The 21043-nt window shown below is 35.4% G+C and overlaps 5 protein-coding genes across 9 annotated transcripts; 3 read left to right on the top strand and 2 right to left on the bottom strand.

Annotated features, from left to right (window-relative positions):
* Nucleotides 1-3829: 3829 nt before the first annotated feature.
* Nucleotides 3830-8179, top strand: LOC105109714 (uncharacterized). 5 transcript variants are annotated; one of them, XM_011004499.1, is made up of 9 exons: nt 3830-4095; nt 4922-5052; nt 5168-5225; nt 5321-5455; nt 5530-6132; nt 6217-6360; nt 6432-6560; nt 6825-6863; nt 7453-8179. In XM_011004499.1, exons 1-9 carry the CDS (start codon nt 4093-4095, stop codon nt 8074-8076), a joined length of 1866 nt encoding a protein of 621 aa, XP_011002801.1. In that variant the 5' UTR covers nt 3830-4092; the 3' UTR covers nt 8077-8179. The 5 variants fall into 5 exon arrangements, with proteins under 5 accessions (XP_011002801.1, XP_011002799.1, XP_011002798.1 ...); XM_011004497.1 differs by having other exon boundaries at nt 3830-4113; XM_011004496.1 differs by having other exon boundaries at nt 3830-4217.
* Nucleotides 8180-9485: 1306 nt separating this feature from the next.
* On the top strand, nt 9486-11388 carry LOC105109716 (Heavy metal transport/detoxification superfamily protein). Its single transcript, XM_011004501.1, has 3 exons — nt 9486-9762; nt 9913-9988; nt 10316-11388. Exons 1-3 carry the CDS (start codon nt 9724-9726, stop codon nt 10969-10971), a joined length of 771 nt encoding a protein of 256 aa, XP_011002803.1. The 5' UTR covers nt 9486-9723; the 3' UTR covers nt 10972-11388.
* A 576-nt stretch (nt 11389-11964) lies between these two features.
* On the bottom strand, nt 11965-14032 carry LOC105109717 (glutamyl-tRNA (Gln) amidotransferase subunit C). Its single transcript, XM_011004502.1, has 3 exons — nt 13786-14032; nt 13573-13658; nt 11965-12962 (listed from the first exon to the last, which is right to left on the bottom strand). Exons 1-3 carry the CDS (start codon nt 13872-13874, stop codon nt 12163-12165), a joined length of 975 nt encoding a protein of 324 aa, XP_011002804.1. The 5' UTR covers nt 13875-14032; the 3' UTR covers nt 11965-12162.
* Nucleotides 14033-17925: 3893 nt separating this feature from the next.
* Nucleotides 17926-19758, top strand: LOC105109713 (probable mitochondrial chaperone BCS1-B). Its single transcript, XM_011004495.1, has one exon. The coding sequence runs from the start codon at nt 18051-18053 to the stop codon at nt 19596-19598; it is 1548 nt and encodes a 515-aa protein (XP_011002797.1). The 5' UTR covers nt 17926-18050; the 3' UTR covers nt 19599-19758.
* A 31-nt stretch (nt 19759-19789) lies between these two features.
* On the bottom strand, nt 19790-20462 carry LOC105109712 (histone H2B). The gene has a single exon (XM_011004494.1). The coding sequence runs from the start codon at nt 20402-20404 to the stop codon at nt 19961-19963; it is 444 nt and encodes a 147-aa protein (XP_011002796.1). The 5' UTR covers nt 20405-20462; the 3' UTR covers nt 19790-19960.
* Between the last annotated feature and the right edge of the window lie 581 nt (nt 20463-21043).

Below are 21043 nucleotides of genomic sequence, written 5' to 3'. Positions count from 1 at the left end.
AAAATGATAGTTTTGACCCGAAACAGCCCGAAACACATTTTTCACCCCGGTCGACATGGTGGGACCCGTATTGACCCGGTGGACTCGGTTTTGACCGAAAATGACGGTTTTGACCCGAAACGTCCTGAAACTCATTTTTCATCGCGGTCGACATCGTTTGACCTGTATTGACCCGATGGACTCAGTTTTGACAGAAAATGATGGTTGACTCGAGAAAGTATATTTTAAACTCTCTTTTTTTCCTTTTTTTTCTCTTTTTTTTATTTAGTTTTTTTTTGTCATGAATAATAAGATAAAATAACATTCAAAAAATTTTAGTGAATCCAAAATTGGGTTACAACACATCTAATGGATATATTGTCTCATCAATAGCAGTGAATAATGCCATCAGTTCTTCAACCTCTTCTGAGATTACTATCCCTAGCCTCATCAGTGATCGATGCTCTAGACTCTTGGATCTTCTATCACCTTTAAACACCAACTGTACCAACTTCGTTGGTAATCTTGCCTCATGTCTAATATCATACCTCAAGGAGTTTCTCTTTTAATATCTTCATCAATTCCTGATGTATCCTTTTTATATTTCCTTCATTTCGTTGATCACCCAGGTTTCATCCTAGTCTCTCTTGCAATTCTGCTTCTTTTTCTAATCATGAATGAATTATTGATTCAGGTAACTAAGATCATATAACTTCAAATTTATCATCTTTTAATAATGTTTAATTCCTTCATTAACCATGTCCCATTACATTTTCAAATGGTGATGTTGTTTCTATAACTCATTAAGGCACATTACACATTTCACTCGATATCTTTCTTTCTAATGTTCTATATATACCTTCCTTTAAATTTAATTAGTATACTGTCCATTAACAAACTCGCCACCACTCTTAATTCTGTTGCCATATTTTTTTCTATCTTCTGTGTTTTTCAGGACCTATCAATAAGAAAGCCGATTGGAATGGGTGAAGTACAAGATGGGCTTTTTCACTACAAGCCTTTCTCTACCTCCTTTTTCCACTCTTAAAACATCCTTGACTCCATTATTTGGCATCAGTGATTAGGCCACCCTTCTACTTCATGTATTTTAAAAACTTTACACATTATAAACAACATTTGACTTGTGATATATGTGCTAAAGTAAAACACACTGACTTATCTTTTTCTTTGAATACAAATAAAAGCATATTTTGTTTCAATCGAATTTATTGTGATATATAGGGTGGTTATCATACTACATCACATTCAGGAGCACATTATTTTTTAACAATTGTGGATGATTTCTCGCACAGAACATAGGTCTATCTCATGCATATGAAATTTGATACTTGAACTTGCCTTACAAATTTTTTTATCATGGTTAAAACTCAATTCAATTACATTATTTGATATGTGCACACTATTAATGGTCAAGAATTTATGTCCAATAAACTTCTAACCTTTTTTCATGATCATGACATTCTTCACGAACGCACATGTGTGGATACACTTTAACAAAATGGTGTTGGCGACCGGAAACATCGTCATCTACTTAATGTGGCTCGGTGTTTACATTTTCAAGCTAATCTTCCTATCTCATTTTGGGGTGAATGCATTCTCACAACCATATATTTAATTAACCAAACCTCTTCCCCTAGCTTGAAACATAAGTCCTCTTATAAGCTTCTTTTAAAAAAAACCACCATTATATACACATTTAGAAGTGTTTAGCTGCTTATGCTATGCTCAAACCCCTCGTCAACATCGAGTTAAGTTCTCCCCTTGTGCTTTACGCTGTATTTTCTTAGGTTATCTTACCGATCATCAAACTTATTGTATGTATGATCTAGAACATCACAAGATCTTCATCTCTCGTGACGTTACTTTTAAAGAGAATATCTCTCATTACCACTTTATACCTCCAAACCCTGCAGTTGCTCCAGTCCTTTCGTTTCCAATTCCTGATATCCCCTCCTCATCCAGTTTACCCATATCATCAACCTCCTTTTCCATCTTTCCTCCCTTACCACTCACATCATCATCCATTCCTTCATTACCATCTCAAGATCTCATTTAACGACCACAACGAGTTGTTACATGTATAACTTACTTCATTGATTACATCTACTTTTCTCTTTCAAAGTCCCTCACAACTTCTCCAGCTCCATGATCTTTGTTAGGTACAACTTTTTGTCTTTTTTTTATTATCTTATCATCATTTTTCAAATCATCATCTAGTTTTACCTTTTGCATTATCTCAACACCCTAATCCCACCTCATATTCTCAAGCTATGCATCATTCTCATTGGCGTGATGCCATGGCAGCTAAAATCCAAGCCTTAAAAGCCAACCATACTTGGATACTTCAACCTTTTTCACTTAGCAAACAACTAATTAGCTGTAAATGGGTGTTTAAAACTAAATTTTAGGTTGATGGATCCATAGAGTGCCACAAAGCTCGCTTAATGGCCAAAAGATATACTCAGATAGAAGGTTTGGATTGTCATGACACTTTTGCTCCTATTGCTAAACTCATTACTATTAAATATATTCTTATAGTTGCTACAACTCGATAATGACATCTTTTCCAGTTGGATGTTAACAATATCTTTTTACACAGCAACCTTGATAAGGAAGTTTATATGTCTTCTTCACCAGGTTATTCCACGCCAACAACGACTCCTTTGTCATCTTCAGAAATCAATTTGTGGCCTCAAGCAAGCATATTGCAATTGGTTCTTTAAATTATGTTATGTTCTGCTTGTTGAGGGTTTCACCCAATCTTAAGCTGATCACTCTTTTTTCAAAATTTCTCGGGGTCAGTCTTCCACTTTCATATTGATTTATATTGATGACATTCTTCCAGTAAGTAATGATATCTCTACCATTAACAACTTCAAGACCATGCTAATTCATCATTTTAAAATCAAAGATCTTGGCAAATTAAAATACTTTCTTAGACTCAAAATCGCTCATTCTCCCATTGGTATATTCCTAAATCAACGTAAATATGCCCTTGACATCCTTGCTCACAGTGGCCATCTTAGTACTCATCCTTGTTCTTTTCTAATGGAATAAATCTCAAGCTTAATAATACTATGGTGCCCTCCTCCCTAATCCAAGCTCTTTTTTAAAATTTGTTGGGTGTTTGATCTACCTCATCATTACTTATCCTGATATCATATTTTCGGTCAACATTCTAAGTCAATTTATACATCAACCACAACAACTATATTTTGATGTTGTTGTCCGTGTTTTTAGTTACAAATATTATCCATGTACGTTCTTAAATAACAATACAAATTTTCTTTTTTCATTGACAAACAACCAATTCTAAATCTCAACATCATCACCTTACAAGCCTATAGATCCCTATTTAATAGAATCTTGATATTAATAATTTAAATAAATAAATAAAATTATCTATTTTTAATATGTTTTAAATACAAAAACAACCAAATTCCTGTAAATTACAAGAGCCATCCTCTTAAAAGATATTTTTAAAGACTCGAAAGTATAAACCTAAATGCAATTATAATTATTAGTAATTAGAAAGTGAATTAGGTTTGACAAATAATTGAGGGCACGAGACATTAAATTTACCGGAAAATATCATTATTTCTTATAATTGATATGAATGATTAGAAATATTCTTAGTGTTAGAAGTGAAATATTGTTAGTAGCCCCGGGGAGACATGTGGAGGTTGATATGGATACTGTCAATAATGTAAGGGCTATATTGAGAGGATATTTTCTTTAAGAACTCAACTGAACTTTATTTTATTCTGGAGTACTAATTTGCTCTTTGAACAAAAAAGGGAGAGACAAAAAGAATTAGTGAGAAAGTACAACACCACGCAGCATGATTGGCACCTTCCGCACAACGCAGCCACTGAAACTACCAAATTGAACTGGACAAAGATTATCGAAACTCCATATCTAAACAACCCAACCCACCCCTTGAACCCTTTATTTTTCAATTTCAATTTTAATTCTAATTCCAATCAGTTTCTCTTAAAAAAAAAAAACCCTAACCCTAAATCTAATCACTAATTCTGGGCTCTCCCCTTATTTATCTCCAGTTCAAGCTCCTTCTTTGTCACTATCAGTGAAATGGTTTTGCTTCTCAAACCCCTAATTTCATTTATATACTCATTACTACTTATTTTCTCATGTGTATGTAAATGTTATGTATAACTGATTGCGAAAGGATGAAGAAAAAACAGGAGGGAAAAAAGGTACAATTTTTAGTAGCATTGGGTAGTGCCCAGAAGAGTAATTGTGTTTTTCTGTGTGAAATCTAAATGGGTTTATTTATTTATTATTATGATTTTTTTTTTTTGAAATCAGGAGGTACTACCCAATAAAGCATGTCCTCTATGTATGTTTTTGAAGGGTTTGATAGTCACGGTTTTGATGGAGTTGAGGTTGTGAAAGTGTGAAATTGAAAACCAGAAGAGTTTAGTATGTTGTGGAGTAGTGTGCTGTTGTACCCTGTTTGGCAAAGGCATCAGGGTACATCTAAGCAAGGCATGGGATTAGAGAGGAGGATTTAGTGATGCTAGCTAAAAGGAAATGCTTCTTGGGCTATAATGTTTTTGTTAAGAAGGTTCGAGTCATCATGTTAAACTGCATGATTTGCATTGATTGTGCGTTTTATTACAACACGCGTCTAATAGAATCGTGAGATTCAAACCAAATATGGGTTCAGACCTTATATTATAGGCACCCTAAACTCCAGTTTTCAGCTTAAAGATCTTTGTCTCTATCGAAATCTAAGAAAGCATTGACTTTTCACGCTTGGATTGAAAGCGGACATAGCATGTATTGGTTTTCTGGTGAATGTGTTTCTTTTTTATTTTTTAGTTCATGAAATTTGCTGTTATAAAATGCTCTTCTTAGTATGTGTAGTTTGGTGATTCTGTGACATGCTTATGTTCAGGTCCCTAGTGAAGGAAATTTATCAACGGAAAAGAGAAAGGCTGAAGATGATATAGAGTCAGCAGAGAAGAGGAAAAGGAAGAAGAACAAGTGTCCTACTCCTCGTCCAGCATGCTCATGGGTGCATTTTAGGTACAATCACTCATTTACAAGGATTTCCTGGGTGTCTATATAATTGTCTTGGGTTTATGATTAATTGTTGAATTCCTTGTCCAGCTGCTTGCTCATGTTTAATTCAATGTTACAGTCGGGAGTTTATCAAGGAGTACAGCGCTTCCCATCCTGAATCATGTGGTCTGAAAGCTGTGAGCCTCCTTGTTTCCCAAGCAAAATTGGTAGACAATTGCTAATAATGTAATTTCAAAGGCAACACTAGACATGGTGGCTTTTTCAATTGCAGGCAACAAAGGCAGCATCAGATGCCTGGAAGTCAATGAGGGTGGAGGAGAAAGCAAAATATACAAAGCAAGCTCGTGAATTGTGGGATAATTACTTGAGCACTGCTCCTGCTCGTATCCCCAGGCCAAGGAAACAGGTTCAGACCTATACTTGGCTTGCAATATTTATGCATATTTTATGCCACATAAATCTTACAGCTAATGAATACAGACCAAACTAGTTACGAGATGCTCTCCAGGCCGTTTGTTTAATGTGCTTCAACGGCTCTCACCAGAACAAAATGCTGCAGTGAAAAGCATGGGATTTGGCAGTCTTCTTGGCCTTAGATGTCGGACCCTGCGCCGCAGCTTGTGCCTTTGGCTATTGGAGAGGTTCAACACTGCAGGATGCAGCTTGGAGATTTGTGGCGTGTGCATTCCTTTATCCCCAAGAGATGTGGAGATTGTGTTGGGATTAGCAGCTAGCGGGAAAGATGTGATCAACTCAGGGCCTGATGACTTAATTGTCGACTTACGTCGCAGCTATAATGCTACAAATCATGGAATTTCAGTGCGTCTTCTAGAAGAGAGGTTGACAGCTCCAGAAGCTGGAGAGGATTTCAAGAGATCATTTGTCCTCTATGCATTGGGAACTCTTTTATCCCCAACAGCAAGACTGGATGTTAGCCCTTCATTTCTCCATTTCCTGACAAATATGGATGCTGTCCATCAATATAATTGGGGAAAATTCTTGCTTGATCGTCTAGTACGGGAAGTATCTCGCTTTCACCAAGGAAAGCAACGCGCGGTTGGTGGCTGTCTTTTGTTTCTCCAGGTGAATTTATATTATTTCAAGCTTCCACTTGTGTTCTAAGTTTCATATACATCACAACTTACCCCTGAAGTTTACACTTTTCAGCTCTTTTACTATGAGAGCATCTCTGTTGAGGGATCCCACTCGTCAAATTCTTCTGTTGTTCCTTGTTTGTCATCATGGGGTGAGGAAGAGATTTCTGAAAGAGAAAAACGGCAAAGAGAGCTTGGTGGTTATGGCTTTGGAGAGGTAATTGATATTTGTAACTTGTGCTCCTATGAAATTGATAGGAATTTGTCTAGCTTGTCGCTCCTGTGCAGGTAATTTGCAAGGATAGGTGCACTGGCTTGGAGTTTTCAGAGTCCAGAGGCCAACTAGATAGTTCATCAGAAGGAAAAATTAGCAGTGGGGTTAATCATGATTCTGTTTTTGAGCAGCAAGCTAACCAGGTAATTATTTTATGGCACACTATGATAATACTAGTATTCATCGTATTGAATGACAGTTTTACTATAATTGGTGATTCTGTCTTCTAAATGTTGGGTTAGTTGAAAAGTCAATGGTGTGGATGATCTGAATGGCATGTAATGCTGATCCTGCTGGTTGAGAATGCTAGACTTGCACTTTTATGACTCGAACATACCTGTAAAGAACTTGTGAAAGAAGGTGTGGACAGTTTAATGCAGGATGCTTACTTATGATCTCTTTTGCAGGCTGGCAAAGTAATAGACGGGAATACTTGTGTGGAAGGGGTACTCAATCTCTTTCCTCCATACATTCTTAATGTTGCTTTGTTGCTTCTGTCCTGTGTCTATTCTTCTCACCAGCCTGTCTCTTGGCGGTTGCGAGCAGGATGTATGTTGCTACCTTGTATTAGCATGATAGCATTCCCCAAAATAGGGAATGCTTGTAGGTTGAACCCTAAACGTGGCCCTCCAATAAACATGGCTGCAACATATGATGATCTTGTTGCCAATTGTTTGATTTTGCATTTGATGGGTTACAGCTTTTGTTTGTAGTGCTCAGTCCCCTGGGTACCATGAAGTCTATGATACCAACTTTGATGCAAGAACAATGTTTAAAAATTAAGCATGTGATCAAGCTAGAATCAAGTTGTATGTGTGTTTGCCAGGTTTGAACTCAACACGGTATTTATAGCTTATTATTTGTTGTATTCACCAGAAAGAGTAGGGAGAACATTGGAAAACTATGATTACAATGAACTGGGATTTGTTTTAAGGTTTGAACCTAGAATTCAATGTTTTGAGTGTTTAGCATATGTGAAGGTGCAGACAAATACACCTTTCATGGTCATTTAACTTTGTGGATATGTTTCTGCAGACAAATGTCCCATGCCTTCTGACAAGTAATGATGTATTGTGCGGGAACATGGAGGTGGGTGCTGAATCAGCTTCAACAATATGCCAAAACAAAGAATATGACTGCAATGGAACGCTGAATTGCATAGATGATGTTATCCCTGAAGAAACATGCATCTTTTCACCCCATGCGTGCCCTCTTCTAGACTGTAACTTTACTGGCTCATCTGAACAGTTGTCACTACACTTCAGCAGTAAACATTGGGACTGTGGAAGGCGTTTTAGGTACAACATTCCTTTATCTGTCTCATTAGGGGTGAACGAACAATTCCTTGTTCTCCAAGCAGAGGAAGATGGTGTTCTTTTTCTACTCGGCAAGGGCATTGAGAGCTTAGGGAATACAGTCATCGTAACCTGTGTTGGACCAAGCTCATCGCAGGACAGGTTCTTATATGATGTCGTGGCAAGTAGAGGTGTAAGCTCTCTCAGATTGAAATCATTAACCGAGTGTTTTCCTGGGAGGGTGGAAGGCTTACCTCCTGTAGATTTTCTTCTGATTCCATTCCCTTTCCTTGGTCCTTCTGGGCAGCTTGACTTGGAGGTTTGTATATGGAGTTCAACCGAGCAAGGTGCAGATTGCACTTAATTTCTTTTGCAAACATTCTTGATCATCATATTTGTAATGGTCTGAGAACATTGTATTTCTTGGTTCTAAAATCAATCGAAGAGTTGTAGAGTTATTTCCATAATTTTGCCCAAAGATTACGTCGTCCCCTGTTCTCTCCATAGGCATTTCAATCAAGTCTTTAAGAATGCCGAACTTTCCAGAAGATCACGTTCCATCAAATCCAGTCCAACGTCCGGTTGATTTTGTATAGCAAACATTTCAACAAATCATCATGGCCTGTCGTATTGCCAAGGGTCTGTTGTAGACGTGTGATCCAAGATCAACATAAAGATTCAAGAAGAGGATGAGCCTCTGTTGATGAATTTGTACGTGTCGTCTTGCCAAGGGTTTTTATAGGATTATGATCGATTTTCATTGTTTTACAATACTTCCTACATGGAGAAGGAAAAAAAAACTTATTTTTGTGGATATAAAGATTATGCTGTAACAGATTAAAAAACAAATTCTTATTTAATTTGATAATAAAGTAGGACTCGGTTTGATAACATCAATTAAAACACTAATCTTTCATTTTTTTTGTCACTAAAAACTTAATCCGGATCATATTTCAGGTTCTAGATTTCTTGAATCAATTTACCAGATCAATCCGGATCAAATAACTACTGTTTAACAAGTGTATAGAAGCCCGGGGTTGCCATGATGCATGTTTTAACGTTGGTATAATGTTGATGACCGTTACTACTGTTCAAGACTTCCCTTTAGAAAGAAACCTTTGTCTAAGATTGGGTACTGTAGACTGCAACAAGTGAACAAGGAATCTGATTCCAGTTCCTGATTAAGGGCAATTTTCCCTTCGGACATTAATCCATTTCAGGACAATCGAACAGTGGACATTGATATGGTCCCTGTGTAAGGAGTCTGCAAATTGGACAGACTGGTGATTTCTGCATCTACATTTCTCCATCAAATGCACAGATGTGTCCACATTTGACACCGTCTTCATGAAGCCTGTGCGTCTCCCTTCATGATTTGAAATCACAAGTGCACAGAACAATCGTATACTTGATCCAAATTTAATTTTTAATGTATCACGTGTCTAGTTTAAAATAAAAATAAAAAATTGAAATTGAAATATTTTTTCTTTTATGAGGAAAAAAATGTCTTTTTTATTTTTAATGGATGTTTTATCACTTTCTGAATATATATTATTTTTCAGAAGTTAAATCCATCTGAGAGTTAAAAAAAACACGCCAGTAAATTTAGTTATGAAAAACATTTTTGGTTATTTTCTTCTCCTAACTAATTGGTTTGGATCTCGTGACCATATGCAACAATGCCAGCAGCAGATGGTGTACTTCCTCGAGAGAGAGAGAGCAGGTGCCCAACTTTATGAGCCTAGAAACCAGTGGCATGCAGATTCTGCCAGCAAAAATGTCAATTTTATGAGCCTAGTCTGCTTCACACAGATTTCCGCCTCTTTTATTTTGTTGGGGGACTTGTAGAAGTCTACACACAAGGATTTTGTTCTCTCTCTGCATAAAACCCTTTATAAGTGGCCTCGTATAGAGGAGAAAGGTAAACTCCTTAGAAACTGCAGAACGATAGTGAGAATCTACTGATACATTTATTTTCTCTTCTTTGTCAAGGACTCTCTGAAAGTTGAAAATGTTAAGAAATGGCCATGATCAGCTCCTAAAGGTTGAGGTCTGTCTACACTAGCAGCTTTCCCTCTACTTTTGAGTCTGACACACTTTGTAGTTCTCCTTCATGTGTTTACTTCTGCCTTTACCTGCCACTAAATTTGCTTCCTTTAACCTGGTTTTGTCTTCCTTTTTTCTTTTTTAACGGTGACAGACACATTATCTCAAAGTGCACATCAACTGTGAAGGGTGCAAGCAGAAAGTGAGAAAACTTCTTAACAAAATTGATGGTAAGAGTACTTTTAGTTTTGCCTTTTCACTTGTCATCAACATGTGTATTTAGTTCCAGTTTCTTTTCAACTTTTATTGCAGTAAGTTTTATGATTACAGCAAATAACTTTACCAACAAATCTCTTGGCAAAAGGTAATGCTTATGTACAATGATTCTTTCAATGTTGTGTGATCTTTTTCACAGTGTTTTAGCATGTGATTCTTTGAAGTAAAACCTGGTAACCGTTATCTTATTCTGGCTTTGAGTAAAGATCTATGCGAAGATTTTCTCTTCTTCTGGGCACTAGAGTTTCCAATGGACTAAAAGTATTTTGTCTTGTGTTCAGGTGTTTACTCAGTGAACATAAAGACGGAGCACCAGCTAGTCATAGTTTCAGGCAGGGTAGATTCTGCTACTTTAATCAAGAAATTGGTCAGGTCTGGTAAACGTGCAGAGCTATTGTCTCTGCGTACCAAGAACAAATGGAATCAAGAACTCAACGCAAACCAACTGCAATTTCTAGCCAATGACTTCAGTAACCCTCAAAACCAATTCATGTATCCAGCATCCTTTGACAATGAGACTGATAATACGAGGAGCTATGGAGATTTTTTAAACCAGAATGTAGAATTGAAAGCCATGAATTTGGGGAGAGGTCAGGATTTGATGGCAGCCACAAGAATGGGAAACTTTTACATGGATGAAGATAATTTTGCTGGTAGTGGCAGATCAAGGGATGATTTTGCATGCATGATGGGTCACGCAGATTATCAAGGCAGTGGTATTTGTTTTGCTGGATTAGGAGGCCATGAATTTAATGGGATACCAACTTATGAACAGACGTATCGACCATCCATGATCATGACCAACAAGCAGCAAAGGTACCACAACAATCATCCAGCTACAGAAATGCATAATATTTACATGCAAGAACCGCATACGGGCAACAATATGATGACAAATGACAATTTCATGTACCAACCTTACATGATAGATTGGTAAGGCCACCTACCAACCTTACATAATATTTACATGATAGATTTTCTCTTCAACATATCCTCCCTATACTGACTACCACCTTTTCCATGCAATGCCATATCCTTGCTACTAACCATACAAGTACTTATCTAGCTGACCTAGAGAAACATCCTGGTTCTTTTGAAAAGGCGGGGGCATAGAAGAGGTAGGGTTTATGTTATGATAAGAATCTATTTTAAATATGTAATGCTTTTATTAACATATGGTATGAGATTGCTTTCATCTTTTCTACTAGAACTTTTTCCCTTTGAAGAAATAGTTTGCAGGTTTACTTCCCTTTGTTACTGGCTGTGCACTGCTGCTCCTTGGTCCTTGTTGGTCGGAGTTTCAATGTTTTCCCTTTTTCTTTGTATTGTTGGTTATATATGGGAGAAATTTGCAAAGATACTGGGCCAAAGGATTAATGGGGGTATTTGAAAGGTTTTAATAGTTTTTTTTCCTCAGAAAAACATCAAAATAATATTTTTTGTTTTTAAAAAATTATTTTTGATATAAATAACAATATAAAAACATAAAAATAATTTTAAATAAAAATAAATATTTTTTCATGAAACAGCATCAGTAATAATGGTTGCAACCCCAACCCACCCCCGTCCGCAGCTTAATGAAAAGGCATCCATAAGAACTTAATTTCCAGACTACAAAGGTTATCTTGGTTTAATTCCGAAACAAAATCAGACAAATTTGGTTGGTAATGCCTTCTTCTATGGTAATCAATACCAGGCAAAGAACTGATTCTCAAACAAATTAAGCTAGAGTGAATCAGCGGAAACGAGCTGCGATTTAGAAGCATGTATCAATGATTCTTTTTCATACTCAAGAATATACATTAAATAAACTAGAAACCAAAAGGAAGGAGAGAGTTTCACGTGACTTTTTAGAAATTTTTTTTTTTTATAAACTGGGAAATGGTAAGTCAAGCTAAAAACACAAGAAAGCATCTAAAAACAAATTGGATAGGAGAACAGTAATGAAGCTTAAGGCAAATAAGAAATCATACAACCATGAATGGTTTAAAACATTTGTATAATTTTGCACTGACTTTCAGGACAAGGAAAGTATAGTGAGATCTAGACATAAGAAAAAGAGTTTCCAAATTCAAACATGTACAGGTAAGTTATCTCACTCTCACAGTTGAATAAAGGAAACTGCAACTTAACGCCTCTGCGCTTTTCTTCGTCTTGACTGTGCCTTCTGCCATTTCTTTCTTGGAACAAGTGTGCTCTTTGGTTTCAACTTTAACTCCGGTGAGAACTTGAAATTTGGATCTCTCATACGTGCTTGTATATCCTTGAAAAACTGCATATTCAATTTCTTAGGCCCTCCCTGACGAAGCTCCTCATACTCTGGTCCAGAAACAATATTTTCAAATGCTCCGATTAGGATGTCTATATCACTCATGACTTCCCACACATTGGTGTAACGCCCATCTGGCCCTTTCTTTAATTTCTTCAAGGCATTTTCAACTGCAAGTTTCCTAGCTTGCTTCCCAGGGGACAACTCTGGTTCATTTTCCGCATTCAACAGTTCCGAGATCGTCCGATACTTGGGTTTTTCCTCAAACTCAAACAAGTTATCTAAATACCTATCGCTGGCCTCATTGGGGTGTGCTTCTGTAGGAATATCATCCTCATCATCACATTCATCACCGGTCCACAAAGTCTTCTCCTCGTCACTCCCAGACCATACACTTCTTAACTCATCACTGTCATCAGCATCGATAAGGTCTGAGTGCTCCTTCGCCTGCTGCCTTACCTTCTGAATATCTTTTTCAAGTCGATTTCTACCTTTATCAGAACTGTTCTCATCATCACTTTCATCTTCACTTCCTGTCCATAGACAAGAATCTTCATCCATCTCTTTTTTCCACGCTTCCCGGAATCCCTCGTCCCCAGGCTTTTGACTGCCAAAAAGATCATAATGCCTATCCCTATTGCGAGCATATGATCTGATAACTGCAAAAAATCCAATATAATGTCATGTAACATATTCAATGACCAACAGCAGAGACTAATTGCAATTGTGAATAACAGTAATTGCCTCAATGCTAATATTGCAGGTTCACTGTTGAACAAAATACTATCTACTTAAAACACTTCTATCCTCTTGAGCACTGTGATACTATTTCATAGAAAAATAATATAACCAAGCCATGTCCTTCAAAAAAAAAAAGAGAAAGAAAGAAAGAAACCTATTCCATTATTATCACCATCTCTTCTTCCAGCTTCCTAACAATCAAATCCAGGGAAAGAACAACGTGTTTTAAACAAAGACAAACAAATCCTAAATTCAGAGAAAACCCACCAAAGATTATGTCAAGAAGTGCAGTAACCTTATTCTTCTAGCACAGGACATAAAGACAACAAATCAAATGGGTTCTGTGAGGACTTTCTACAAATACATAGAATGCATAACCAATACTTCCATGAACATCAACAACACAACTCTTTAATGATCTTTCACATACAATTAACTTTTGAGATTCAATTGACAGAAACTGAAACTGAAAACCAAAAACAAATAAAAGAGAGGGAAATGAAGGTTTATAAACATGCAGAAGCTAACCTTGGAAACTTGGAGAAAACCCATGACTATAGCTGTGACTTATTGAATAATAACTTGAAGTAACAGAGTTAGAAAGAGCTTCCATTCTGCAAGAGAAAGGGAAAATGGGGTTTTTAGACTTTAATATTAATATCAAATTCTTCAAAAACTATTGAGCATAAAACACCTTTTCATAAGTGGGTGTGTGTTTTTAGAAAGAAGAAAGTGAGTTACCTTAGAGATGTTTGTGGTAGAAAATGGGGTTTAGGGCTCCTAAAGGAAAAATGAAGGGAGGAAAGGCGGGAAGAGAGTCTTTTAGCCATTTATCTCCTGTGTAGACTAAGTTTCAGAGTCATCTACTTTGCTCTTTTCCTGCTACTGAAAAATGAGAGCTTTGAAGCTGGCAGTAGACATGGCAATCAGACCGGGTTGGGTTGTCTCGGGTTCGTGTCAATTCACATCTCTAATTTGTAAGGAACGGGTTTGGATCGACCCTCATATTTGAAAGTATCTTTAATAAGGAAAATTTCAATAATATTTAGATAAGTTATATTTCATTGAGCTTTAATTTGATTTCAACTCTAATAGTTAATTTATCCCCCAAAAAAAATTAATCGTGTTATTTTCAAATTAATAATTTTTATTTATTTTTTATAAATGGTAAAAAATTTTAATTGATTTCAATTTATTTTTAATCTATAGTTTTAAAATTTAATTTTAAATTAACTCGGGCTAAATTCTAAATTTCAAAGAAAAAATTAATAATGATTAACTTAATTAACAAAAAAAAAAGATTTATAATCTTTTATAGATGTAATAAACTAATTGATAAACTACAGGCCTAAATATATCTAAGCATGATGAAATCAACCTTTTCAGCTCTTCTTATATTATTCCACAAGCTCAAATATAATTGCAATTCTCACCAGTCCACTCGTGTATAGATTAAGTATAGATTAAAACATGTGGGTTTTTATTATAACTAAAATTATTATTTATTCTCTTATAAAGCAATGATTGTTTTTAAATTTTTATTCTTATTCTTATTTTTTATTTGTATAATTGTGCTTTATTAGCCTAAATTAGCACCAATTATATTTTTTAAAGTGAGAATTAAATTAAAAAATAAAGAACTAAAATGAAAAACACGAGTAATATAAATGTTAATTTTTAAATTTATTTAAAAAGTACATTTAAGTTTCTCATTTTTTTAGTTATTAGATGATTAATCCCTCAAATTCTAGAAAAAATAATTTTAATATCAAATTTTATTTTTATTATTTTTTAATTTTTTTAAGTAAAAAAAGAGAAAAGAGATGACCAGATTATAATGTAGAGAGTAAAAATTATTGTTGTGATAATTTTAATCACCAAAATATTATATTTTTAAATAGTTTTATATGATAAAAAGAGTTTAATTTAAATGCTTTCTTACTTTAAAAATGTCTAAAAACAATATTGAAAATACTTTAAAAATAAGCAAAGATAATTATTTCAAACAAAGATAGATTTTGCCAAAACAAATCTCAACAACAATTACAGCAGTGATTTATATTTTATTATTGAATATTTATCTTTAATTGTAAGTAGAAAATCAAAATTCTAAATTAAATAAGAAAAACAAGATGAAATCTAAAATTAAACTGGGAATTTAAAAATAAAAGAGAAAATAATGAAATCAGCTTAAATGGCATCTTTCAAGCATAATTTAAAACCAAGTATATAATATATGGTACAAAATTAAGAGTAGAGAGACAAATACAAGCCTTTAACATATGTTTTGTCCAGCCACCAAATCTCTCCGGCCAACGATGATGTTTAATATCTTGAACTTCCTTTGCCTAAAGATCCTGGATCTCCTGATTCGAAAGGAGTGATGGGATTGGAATTTGATTTCTCCCATGGATCATCAAGGCTATTCCTGAAGATCCTTTTATTTATAGCAGCCAGATAAAATGTTGCGCATAAACCAAGTAATCTGTCACTAGTTTTTGTCTAGCCATGCATCAAACTCTGCAGAAATTAAGGTGCACAGCGGTATCCAACTTTAGCAACTGGCAAATTTACTATGCTGATGATGCTCGCATTTGAATTTTTCTGGTTTCTTTGGTAACTTACAGACACTGTACACATCCTTGTTTTTATCTTCAAAAACCCAACACAGTTCGATTTGCTGTAAGAAAAAATGCGTATGCTTAACCAGACCTCCATCTGCAGCTTAACCAGTTCCATTATTTTCCTTGAAAAACATACCTTCCTGGCTTCCTCGCATATCGTTTTCCTAACCCTATTATCTATAGTTTCATTGATGAACATTCCAAGAAATGCATATGCTTCCACGGCTGGCTCCACAAGGTATTGACACTTCTCGTCATGTAAAATGTGCGTGCTCAGAGTAAAAGAAAATTAACCATTTAAGACTTCAAGAACTGACACTTGCTGGAAAATTCATGTTAACTTGTCTTTCTCTACCGACCTTGTTATGTCATGCATGTGGAGTCCAAACCACGTTAAATTCAAAAAATATTGTCCAATTGGCTGATGGGTCATCTCTACTTTAGGATTCAAGAAAATTCAGAGTAAAAACTATTAACAAAAGGCGCGTCCTCCAAGGAAATGAAAAATTAATCATTTAAGACTTTAAAAACTAAGACGACTTGGAAGATTCATGCTAGACTTGTCTTTTTCTATGATATATGGACCTGACCTTGTTAGCTCATGCACATGGAGTTCATATCACGTCGTATTCAGAGAAGACCAATAAAATTAAAAAGCAACAACAACAGTAGTTGAGCAGGAACATCCAGTCATGCTAATTAACCCTCGGACACTCAGGAAGCCACTTCCAAAGCATCATAGTTGTTGTTTCTGTTTGGGAGGCGGACCCAGCTCCTCCGCCACCACTTGTTGTCGACTACAGCAAAAATCCTTTCTTGTTTCTTTATTTTCTTGGTGACGTGGTTTGGGCTCTGTTTCAAAACAAAACATCCATGGCATAGCAAGGTTGAGGTCATCATATATGAGCATGAATCTTTTACGAAGTTTCGGTTCTTCTACTCAGCTATTGCAAGCAAGCAAACCCGTGAATACTGCGAGAGAAACCTTTATAGAAATATATCTCTACTGATTTTTTAAAAATTTTTATTTAAAATTATATCAAAATAAAATATTTTTATTTTTTAAAAAATATTTTTAAAATTAACATAACAAAATAATTTAAAAATATCTAAAAAATATTAATTTGAAGTAAAAATATTTAAAATATTTTTAAAACATAATAACAAATAAAATTCTAATAAAAAAAAATACTTTACCGGCCAAATCCAATCCAAAGCCACTTCTACACACACTATCATAAACTAAAAAAACTTATTGACCCTGGTATCTGTGTAATGCTACTCTCAATACCATGGACCACAAATCGAACAATTATACAACCATAACAGAGTTCAAAGGTATAATTATTAAATTTGGTTTGGAAATTGACCGGTTAAAGGATCAGATCTTGAATCATGGGTTAACCTTAATCAAATCTGGTAAAGTTAAAAAAATATTTAAAATTTTAATATTTTATATAAAAAATTAAAAAATAATTTATATGTATATAAATTAAAAAATTATTTTAAAATATTTTTTATCTCGTATTAAAAAAATATCATTTTTTTCTTTTATATATATATATACGGTTCAAATTTTATATTAAAAAAATAAAATATTTTATTAATATTTATATAGTTAATTTTAATATGGATTAATAACCAACAAAAAAAAATCTTATACCTTGTTTTTATATTTCAAAGGTACTTTTAAAAAAATTTAATATTTTTTTATTTTTTCTTTACTTTGAATTAATTTTTTTTAGTGTTTTCATATTATTTTAATATATTAATATTAAAAATAATTTTTAAAAAATAAAAATTAATTTTAATATATTTTAAAATAAAAAATACTTTAAAAAAAAATCCAACCTTATTAACTAGAAAAAAAACGTATTTAAAAAAAAAATCTCTTCTAATTTCTGGTGGATCATCCGAAATCTAGATTACCTTAACCGAACAAATCATTTTTTTCAAGTTAATTATAAGCTCAAGTTTTAAATAAAACAAGCCCGATCAAAGCTATGGCTGATCTGATAACTGTGGTCAAAGATGGAGGCTGGGGGGGCCACCCACCCAGCTTCTTCTTTGCTCGGAAAACGTACTACCCCTTTTGCTAGAAGACGTACAAACCAAGTAATTTAAATTTCCCAAGGACATATTGTATCTTGTGGGCGACTAAGAGTATCCGACAAGACGTGGAAATGAAAGAGACAGAGACATTAAGCGGGAAATTTCTAATATATAATCAACTTAATCAGCAATCTTGCCGAAAAAATTACTGCTCATGTGCCCTTTACCGATGCTATATAAACCTGTTACTACTTGGGAGATTGAGGAACAAATCAACACGTTTCATTCTCTTAACAATTCTCCTTCTCATCATTTTCAATTTATTTCTCAATGATGACTGGAGAAATATGGACTCAACTGAGCTCGGCCATTACTGGCCTAGTGCTTGCGTGGGTCATGTTTGAGCAATATTTACCTTATCAACTTCGTGGCTATCTTGAAAAATATAGTCAGAAGTTAATGAGCTATGTGTATCCTTACATCCAAGTTACCTTTCATGAATTCACAAGTGAACGTCTCAAGCGCAGCGAGGCCTTTTCTGCCATTCAGAGTTATCTTGGCTCCAATTCTACCAAGACAGCTAAGAGACTCAAGGCTGATGTTGTCAGAAACAACGAACCCTTAGTCCTCACCATGGACGATTACGAAGAAGTTACCGATGTTTTTAATGGGGTTAAGGTCTGGTGGTCTTCGAGTAAAACCGTCCCGAAAACACAATCTATTTCTTTTTTTCCTGCGGCCGATGAGAGGAGGCATTACAGGCTCACGTTCCACAAAAGTCATCGAGATGTCATCACCGAGAAATATTTAGAACATGTTTTGAAAGAAGGGAAGTCGATTGCTGTGAAGAACCGGCAGAGAAAGCTCTTCACCAACAATCCTAGTGAGAATTGGTATGGGTGGAAATCTACCAAGTGGAGTCATGTGGCTTTTGAGCACCCCGCTACATTTGATACTCTGGCAATGGAAACAAAGAAGAAGGAAGAGATTAAGAAAGACCTTACCAAATTCAGTAAAGGAAAAGACTACTATGCGAGGATCGGCAAGGCCTGGAAGCGTGGCTATCTCCTGTATGGCCCTCCAGGAACTGGCAAATCCACCATGATTTCTGCTATGGCTAATTTGTTGGATTATGATATTTATGATCTTGAGTTGACCACAGTTAAGGACAACAGCGAGCTTAGGAAGCTATTGATCGAAACCACCGGAAAATCTATCATTGTGATTGAGGATATTGATTGCTCACTTGATCTTACAGGACAGAGGAAGAAAGCGAAGGAGAAAGATGATGACGACCAGTCAGACAATGAGAAGGATCCAGTTTCTAAGAAGAAAAAGGAGGCTGAAGAAGAAAGAAAAAGCGGCAGCAAGGTTACTTTATCTGGACTTTTGAATTTCATTGATGGACTCTGGTCAGCTTGTGGAGGAGAAAGAATTATAGTGTTCACTACCAATTATGTGGACAAACTGGATCCTGCTTTAATAAGGAGAGGAAGGATGGACAAGCATATAGAGTTGTCATATTGCTGCTTTGAAGCGTTCAAGGTGCTAGCCAAGAACTATTTAGAACTCGAATGGCATGAAATGTTCGGAAAAATTGAGGAGCTGTTGGGGGAGACAAAGATGACCCCAGCTGATGTTGCTGAGAATTTGATGCCCGGGTCAGATGAAGAAGACGAGAAGGATTGTTTGAAGCGATTGATTGAAGCTCTTGAGACTGCAAAGGAGGAAGCAAGGAAAAAAACTGAAGAAGAAGCGGTGTCAAAGGCTGAGAAAGCAGACAAAGAGGGTGGCGAAACATCTTCTCAAGTAGCAAAGGAGAATGGTGAAATATCAGCAAAAGAAGCGAAAGAGAATGGTGTAATCGCTGGAGATTAGGGTGGAACAGTTTCATCACACTGAACACCGTTAGGCATTTACGATTGTTAAGTAACTTGGAACACAGCGCTGTCAAAATAATAGCTGAACAAGAACAAATTACATTAATCCTTTGATTTCTGTTGTTCCTACTCTTTGACAATCCGAACTCCCTTGACAATCCTAGCCTTGATTTCTAGGCTGCTAGCAGATTTCAAGGCTTTGAACAACAAATTTAATAAATACTACTGTATTTCATCTTCTACAATAGAAACAAACATAGAGATCAAGCAGAAACCCTAACCCTAACCCTGGATACACATACCTGAAGCATAATTAAGAAACAAATCCCAAATCAAAAACATCATTAAGTACATGGATAATCAAGAACTCGTGAACTTAGTGACAGCCTTAGTCCCTTCTGAAACAGCATGCTTAGCCAACTCTCCGGGCAAAACCAACCTGACAGCAGTCTGGATTTCCCTCGAGGTAATTGTGGGCTTCTTGTTATACCTAGCAAGTCGTGAGGATTCCTGCGCAAGCTTCTCGAAAATATCATTAATAAAGGAATTCATTATGCCCATGGCCTTGCTTGAGATCCCTATATCTGGATGAACTTGCTTCAGCACCTTAAAGATGTAGATCTTGTATGTCTCTGTGCTCTTCTTCACCCTCTTTTTCTTCTTCTCTCCGGCTGCTGCTCCTCCTTCCTTTGGGAGCTTCTTCCCTGCCTTCGGCTTCTTCTCTGCTGGGGCTTTCTCTGCCACCGTTTTCTTCTCTTCGGCCGGCTTCTTCTCCGCCGGTTTCTTCTCTGCTTTTGGTGCCATTTTCAGAGATAGTTTTCGATAGATTGCGTTGTGTGTTGGGTTATCTGCTCATTTCTCTTTGTTTCTTTATAGAGAGAGGAGGTGGATTGTGTGATTGGTTACTTCTATTTCACAAGGACTGATGACGTGGATAATTAGTGCCATTGGATTAGGTCTGGGGAACTTTCTTAATCGACGGTCGAAATGTTTAGTGCAGTTGAATGGTCGTCGTTTTCGCGCGGATTGCTGACGTGGAAAAACAAGTCTAATGGAAAATTAATTAAAATTATCTTAGCCATAGCCCGAGAAGAATTATTTATTGGGTACATGTAATTATTTAAATGCATTTCATAGATGATTATTGTATTCACGGGATAATTAATTTGATTAAAAAAATTAAAAATTAATTATTTTAATAAAAATATCAATTAATTAAGAATCAAGTTTTATCATATAATGATTAAATCGTAATTAAAATCATGTTGCAATGAAGGAAGTATTCAAAAATATAGTTATAATTATTTTTTAAAATATTTTTTATTTATAAATATATCAAATAATTTTTTTATTTTTAAAAAATTAATTTTAAATAAAAAAATTTAACTTTTTTTACCCGGAAAAGGTTGCCAGCTTGTGGAATGGGATGGGCAAATCGAGTAG

The sequence above is a fragment of the Populus euphratica genome, unplaced genomic scaffold (assembly GCF_000495115.2).
Source record: "Populus euphratica unplaced genomic scaffold, PopEup_1.0 scaffold277.1, whole genome shotgun sequence".
NCBI lineage: Eukaryota > Viridiplantae > Streptophyta > Magnoliopsida > Malpighiales > Salicaceae > Populus > Populus euphratica.
This window is presented reverse-complemented; position numbering and strand designations above follow the sequence as displayed.

Excerpts from the sequence above, each read along its gene's own strand:
- LOC105109714 (XM_011004496.1), top strand. The coding sequence starts at position 4,164 with ATGTTATGTATAACTGATTGCGAAAGGATGAAGAAAAAACAGGAGGGA. Across the intron at positions 4,218-4,921 it reads AAAAACAGGAGGGAAAAAAG|GTCCCTAGTGAAGGAAATTT; the intron begins GTACAATTTTTA and ends GCTTATGTTCAG. Across the intron at positions 6,864-7,452 it reads GGAATACTTGTGTGGAAGGG|ACAAATGTCCCATGCCTTCT; the intron begins GTACTCAATCTC and ends ATGTTTCTGCAG.
- LOC105109716 (XM_011004501.1), top strand. The coding sequence starts at position 9,724 with ATGTTAAGAAATGGCCATGATCAGCTCCTAAAGGTTGAG. Across the intron at positions 9,763-9,912 it reads ATCAGCTCCTAAAGGTTGAG|ACACATTATCTCAAAGTGCA; the intron begins GTCTGTCTACAC and ends TAACGGTGACAG. Across the intron at positions 9,989-10,315 it reads ACTTCTTAACAAAATTGATG|GTGTTTACTCAGTGAACATA; the intron begins GTAAGAGTACTT and ends TCTTGTGTTCAG.
- LOC105109717 (XM_011004502.1), bottom strand. The coding sequence starts at position 13,874 with ATGGCTAAAAGACTCTCTTCCCGCCTTTCCTCCCTTCATTTTTCCTTT. Across the intron at positions 13,659-13,785 it reads CTACCACAAACATCTCTAAG|AATGGAAGCTCTTTCTAACT; the intron begins GTAACTCACTTT and ends TTTCTCTTGCAG. Across the intron at positions 12,963-13,572 it reads GTTTTCTCCAAGTTTCCAAG|TTATCAGATCATATGCTCGC; the intron begins GTTAGCTTCTGC and ends GATTTTTTGCAG.
- LOC105109713 (XM_011004495.1), top strand. The coding sequence starts at position 18,051 with ATGATGACTGGAGAAATATGGACTCAACTGAGCTCGGCCATTACTGGC.
- LOC105109712 (XM_011004494.1), bottom strand. The coding sequence starts at position 20,404 with ATGGCACCAAAAGCAGAGAAGAAACCGGCGGAGAAGAAGCCGGCCGAA.